The sequence below is a fragment of the Taurulus bubalis genome, assembly GCF_910589615.1.
Source record: "Taurulus bubalis genome assembly, chromosome: 19".
NCBI lineage: Eukaryota > Metazoa > Chordata > Actinopteri > Perciformes > Cottidae > Taurulus > Taurulus bubalis.
Genome location: NC_136607.1, coordinates 6,559,600 through 6,565,979, shown reverse-complemented (window position 1 = coordinate 6,565,979; position 6,380 = coordinate 6,559,600). Strand labels below are relative to the sequence as shown.

Sequence of the window (6,380 nt, the reverse complement as noted above, 5' to 3'; positions counted from 1 at the left end):
ACACACAAGGCTTTAAGAGGTTTTTATTAAACCACCAGAATCTCACACACTCCCCTTTGCACTCAGCAAACACTCATCAGGACGTGTGCAACCAGACCGTTATGGACTACTCTTGATATTGGCAAGCAGTTAACCTTGATGTGTTGCTTTAAATGGCTATTGGACGGTTTTATTGAGCACCATGTTAACAAGCAGATTTGATAGAATAGCGTAGAATGCCGCTACTGGTTATCGAGCTAATGGACAGTCATGATGGACGTTTTCTGAAGCTACTGGCTTACTTTTTACCCTTTGTGCTCTTTTCTTCTGCAGCTTCCGGCTCGGCTGCTTTTCCTTCCTCTTTGTCCTTTTTGGCTTCAGCTTTGACGTCTGTTTCCAACGGATCTTTGTCGTCTTTCTTGGCAACCGCTTTCTCATCGTTCTCATCGTTCTCATCGTTCTCATCGTTCTCATCGTTCTCACTTTTTTTTGCCTCTTCCTTCTCTGCCTTGTCTTCTTCCTTTGCATCCTCATCTTTGTCATGGCCTCCTTCTGATTTTACTTCCTCTTGGGCTTCCCCTTTAACCTCAGTCTCCTCTCCTTCTCCTTGGTCTCCTTTCTCCCCGTCATCTTTGGCAGCCTCTGTCACCTCTTCCTTTTGCTCCTCCTCACCACCTGCAAAAATAATAATTGTATTATGTTTTGTCATCTGGATTTGAATCATTCCAGTGTAATTGAGAAATGACAGAACATAAAAACAGAGCACTAACCCTCTTCTCCTTCCTTAGCCTCCTCGTCTTCTCCCTTTGCCTCTTCTTTATCTCCCTCCTCCTCTCCTCCCTCTTCATTTTCCTTCTCTTCCTCCTTTGTCTCCTCTGTGTCTTCTCCTCCCTCTTCTTCCTTCTCCTCCTCTTCCTCTTTTACCTCCTCCACGGCCTCCTCCTCCTCCTCCTCCCCAGGTGGGCTGGCCTCTGCTTGCTGGGCGTGGCTGGCAGAGATGGGACGCTCAGTGGTGCTGAAGCTGGAGCTGAGGAGGTGTGATGTCATCATGTAGGAGGTGCCAGAGCTCATGCTGGAGTGGAAGGGCCGGGCAAAGGAGGGCGCTGAGAAACTGTGGCTGTACAAAGAGGACACACTCCCGGGCGCTCCTACACTGAAGCGAGACTCCTCCCCTTCTAGAAGCTTCCTGTAGAGGTTGATGAAAAGAAAGATGATCAGTGCTGCAGGCCATGCAACAGCGAGTAAGAATGTGTTGAGCAACATAAAAAGTTGCCCGCTTTTCTTTTACTTTTCTATCCTACGCTAAACTCTTAAACATCTACATACATTATTCATTCAACTTTGCAGATCTATCTACATAAAAATAAACATGAGATATACTCCATCTTAGTTTGAACATATATTTTCACCTCAGCCTTGCTGCTTCTCACCTGTATGCGGCAATCTCAATGTCCAGAGCCATCTTGACATTCAGAAGGTCCTGGTATTCTTTCAGGTAGCGCGCCATTTCCTGTTTGGTGCCCCTCAGCTCACTCTCCAACTCTGCAATGGTGTCCTGAATAGAAGACAATGTCAAGTCAGGACAATATGACATACTACGTTCAATGAAATTAAACCAGTAATACTTTTAAAGAGTAATAACCCATAAAATTAAAGGTTCTGGATAATAACTAACTCATGGGGAAAGAATACACTACTGACATGCATAGCATCGATCTCAGCGTTCTGCTTGTCCTCCATCTCGTGCAGCTGTTTCTCCAGGGATTCATTGAGGCCTCTGCATACGTCGATGTCCAGCAGGCGGGCCTGGAGCTGGCGTCGGTACTCTCCGGCTTCGTCCTTGGAGCTCCTCACGGCGTCACTGTGGTGGGCCACGGTTTCGGTCATGGAGCCCACCTTCCCCCTGAACCACTCCTCCGCTGCATGCATGTTTCCCGCCGCCAGCCTTTCGTACTGGGACCGGATGTCCCTGAGAGCCCCAGAGAGGTCCGGAGCTGCGGCCTCGGACTCCACCGCCACCTGGACGCCCATCTGGACCTGGGCCTGAAGCTCAACTACCTCGCCTTCGTGAATCCTCTTGAGGAAGGCCAGCTCTTCCAGCAGTGTCTCCACGCTCTTCTCCATCTCAGCTTTAGCTAAAGCTGCCTGGTCGGCCTCGCGGCGGGTGTCCATCAGCCGGCCTTCTGCCTCTTCCCGAGCCATCACTTCCTCCTCATATCGACCCTGCAAGGCGCTCAGGGTTTGCTCCAGCTGCTCTCTCTGTCCCAGGACAGCTTGCTGCTCCGCCCTGGCCTCGTCCACAGCGGCCCTCAGGGACCGGGCCTCCTGCTCATACAGCGCTCTCAGGCGGGACGGCTCATTGTACCTCTGCCTCAGCAGCAGCAGCTCTGACTCCAAAGCGCGGTTCTGCTGCTCCAGCTCACGCACCCTCTCGATGAAGCCGGCGAAGCGGTCGTTGAGGTCCTGCAGCTGGCCGCGCTCTTGGGTGCGCACGGTGCGGAATTCAGAGCTGATCTGGGCGGCCTGGCTGAGCTCCCGGTCCAGGGAAGCGGCTTGTGAGGAGGAGGAGAGCAGCCCGCCACGGCCGGGAGAGGAGTACTGCAGACGGGAGGAGGACAGCGGGGAAGCATGGGAGGAGTAGACGGAGTGGGTCCTCGCTTTGGTCACCGCGACACGAGGGGTGGCCTCGGCATACCAGCGTCTGTATGGCGAGGCGAAGTAGAAGGGGTCATATCCGATGCTACTCATGGCTGTGTGGAAGGAGGACAGGCTGCTCTGCCTCTCCTATTTGTGTGTATGTGTGTGTGTGTGTGTGTGTGTGTGTGTGTATGTGTGTGTGTATGTGTATATGCGGGGAGGTGTACAACGGGCTCAGGTTTAAGCCTCGACTGCTTGCTGCTGCAGCAGCCTGTGCTTTTATAGCAGGACAGTGAGCTCTGACGCAAGCGCTTTACCCAAACACTGACAATGCAGCCTCGATAGGCTTATACTGCAATGGCAAGAAATGAGACGGAGAGGGTCCGTGGGGACAAGCGTAGGAGGGAAATTAGAGATAGACGGAAGAAAAGACAGAAAGGAAGAGGTCGCAAAAATACATGTCACATGGATCCATACTTTTCAATAAAGTGACGTTCTTAAATGCTATGTTTTTAAAAATAAATGAGTGTGCTTATGTGGACTTGTACTGCAAAAAACATTGACTACATAGAACAAAAAACATGGTTAAACGTAGTTGTTGTGCTATCGTCACTGCAGGATGGAGGGGAGGGGGCTGTCCTGATGGAACAACCGTGACACAGCATCTCTCCTGCTGGTGAAGAGCGGAACTACATCCATTACCTCAAAAGACCTGCAATGATAACATCCCAGCCCAGCAGATGGTAAGAGGTAACATGTAGAATTTATTTTTTTTTATGTCTTGGTCCGTCAATAAGCTCTGCTCGGAGATTGGTTAATTAGTAGTGCACACGTGTTGTGTCAGTTTTTTCTTCAATGTTAATACTATTTAGTAAATATTCTCATTTTCTGAAACACATTTTGGTGAACTAATAACATATACTATCTGAGTCTGTATGATTTGACATGGGAGTAGGCAAGGGTTATAGTGACCAATCAAAACATACATAATGGAGATAGTCTTAATAGTTTGTTAGTTTAAGAGCAATGTTTTTAGTCAGTGAAAGAAAAGTCTTCTTTGCTTTTTGTCAGGTTGTTATTTCAATTCCATAAAAGACAAACAGTCCCTCTTATCTGCAGCACAGATACCCTGGCAGGTCATTTACACGCAGCTGCTGACATGAATTTTATTTTCTAGTGTGTGTGTGTGTGTGTGTGTGCGTGCGTGCGTGAGCATGTGCTTGTGTGTGCGCACCAGTAATTTGCCTTTGCAGCAAAGGCCCCCAGTACTTAAAGACAGCTCTGTGCCCGAACAGAAGAGAGCGGTGGGGGACTTCAGTGGGAGCTGCATGGACTCTGCTGCAGGCTGAGTCATCGTAACAGATGTGATCACACAAACTCCCCGGTGTACACTTTTTCCCACCCTAACAGCAGCATGACAATCTGCACCGGCGCGATTCTTTGGCAGACAGGATGCTTCCAGGGCCTGGGGGAAATGAAAGAGAGAAAGTAGACCATTAACTTCTCTTCCCACACAAATTAACTCACCTCGAGGGTAGTTTCTAGGTCGTCGTTGTTCTGCATGTGAAGCCGATTAACATAAAAGCCCAGCCTTAGTCTAAGTATTAAATTAATACATTTAAAACTCCCAGTGACTCCAGGAATCAACATGGTGACAGCATCGCATAGGCACATTATTTATCCCCTTTTGGCCACTAGGGGTGCTTTGTATAACAAGCTGACAGATACACAGCCACCATCATTACTAATACTGCCTGTGTTGCTCACAGTGTAGTTAATTTTTTTGGGGCGTTAGATGTCTGATCACAAAACACAACATAGAGCTAAGCACAATACAAACTGCTGACAGTGTATATCACATCACAAAATATGAATAAGCAGCTGCAGTGCCATCAGTTTCATCGCTTGTCTTTACGTTCAGTGCTTTGCCTGCACAGGGACACAGTGTCTTAAAGGGCAAAGTTCATCAGCTTGATACCTTTCACCAGAATTCAGTATAACGAATGTAACATTTCGACAGAGTGAACTCATATGACTTTTTTCTAGAAGTCAAAAGGTGCCTCTCCTTCTCTGTACTCCACCTGTCTGATCTCCAAGAATTCTTAAAGAAAATTAAGGATATCATATTGCTAGACATTTGACCGCACTTGAACAGCCACTCTGTGACTTTATCTGTCAGCGGCTTGCCTTGCTGGAAGCCTACACCTTTGTTGCTGCAAAAAGGTTGCCCCGGGGGGTTGAACAGTAAATGTGCCATGGAACCAAAACCTAGCAGCAGAGCTTGATATAAATTGCCTGTCATTCCCGCATTGAAAACTGTGTTTTTGTATTAATTCAGTTAACGTCCATTCACCATAGAACCAGAGTGACGCAGCAGAAAGGCACATGCAGTGTTTTCTTCCTGCAGCATCACCCTTGTTAGTGCAATACAATAACCTAACTCCTTTGCAGGCTCAGAGCATCCAGTCTGGCGTCACGCCTTGAACTCCATTAATATCATATTTTTGGAGGATTGTATTTCTCTCTTTTTTCCTATACATGGATCATAATTTGATTGGGTGTGGCAGGAGACATTGACTTTGCCTGACAGCGTTGTGTCCTATCCTGTAAGTCTGAGTGCTTCCTAACATTCACTCTGCTGCATATTTGGCTTTGATTATTTGCCCCGGTGGTGTATAATGTTTCCAGTAGGGTGGAACTCTAGACATTTCTCAACTTGGATAATTGAGTATACTTCAAATATGCTGTGGTGATGCTGAGACACTTGGATCTCTTGGTTTGCAGTCAGCCCCGTGCTCGGACAGCATATATACCCCGGTATAAGTTGTAGCAGCTGTATATGTGCATCTAACAGTGCCTTACTTAAGTTTAACCTCTTTGAGAAACAAAAAAAGATGCTTCCTCATTCTTAATCCACACAGTGTGACAAGTTGCATGTAAAACTGATACTAGAGCAACTCCTAGAGGTCATGGGCAGTAACAACACTATACATCCCTCTGCCTGTTTTAGAATTAAGAGACTTTATGATCATTTTGCTAAGATATGAGTTTTCGGGTTGGAGCCCTTAAAGATGAGTCAAGATGTAGTTCAAGAACTTTGAGGAGCCTTTTCCCTTTTAAGTGGAACACATTTGAACACTATTGTGTAAGGCTTTTTGCTGTTTCTGCATATTTTCCCTTGATTTATACCTCAATTGTATTCCCAATGATTATTAATCGTTGAGAGTAGAGCGTGGTGGTAGTCAGTAAGTTGTGGTCATCGGCAGCCACATGTAAAGTAAAAGACAAAGCACATGAGTGCACACCAAGCAGCTTCTAATTCAGCTGTGTTTTGGCAACAAGTTGCTCATGGATTCCCCCTATACCACAGTGTTGAGCCTGTTATGCCCTGTGAACAAATGTTATATTTACTAAACAGAAATGCAATATTCAAAGTGTATTGCGCTGCAGTTTCTCTCTCAGTGATAAAACTGTTCATTTCAGAATGAGGCGCCTCTCTGCAGCCAACTCTGCTCTTTACACTTTTGTTCCACAGATCTCAGTTTAAAAGTCATGTTGCTATTTTGGCTGACTATCTGACCTCTGGCCTTCCCAGCCACCACATGTCCCACCAGCTGGGCAGAGGTCTCGTTCTATTGGCTGGCCGTGCATGTCCATCAGAGCTGTGAAGGCCTCTCACAGGTGGGAAGTGAAGGAGGCCTGTCTGCTATCCAGGCTGCTATAAAAAGGGTGTTGAATGCCGGCTTGAGCTCACTGTTGGTCAG

At 47.1% G+C, this 6,380-nt stretch overlaps 1 protein-coding gene across 2 annotated transcripts; it reads right to left on the bottom strand.

The window, feature by feature from the left end:
• Window positions 1-12: 12 nt before the first annotated feature.
• Window positions 13-2,751, bottom strand: nefla (neurofilament light chain a). 2 transcript variants are annotated; one of them, XM_079234683.1, is made up of 4 exons: window positions 1,681-2,751; window positions 1,410-1,534; window positions 750-1,165; window positions 13-654 (listed from the first exon to the last, which is right to left on the bottom strand). In XM_079234683.1, the coding sequence occupies exons 1-4, from the start codon at window positions 2,725-2,727 to the stop codon at window positions 278-280; spliced, it is 1,965 nt and encodes a 654-aa protein (XP_079090809.1). In that variant the 5' UTR covers window positions 2,728-2,751; the 3' UTR covers window positions 13-277. The 2 variants fall into 2 exon arrangements, with proteins under 2 accessions (XP_079090809.1, XP_079090810.1); XM_079234684.1 differs by having other exon boundaries at window positions 750-1,051.
• Window positions 2,752-6,380: the final 3,629 nt, after the last annotated feature.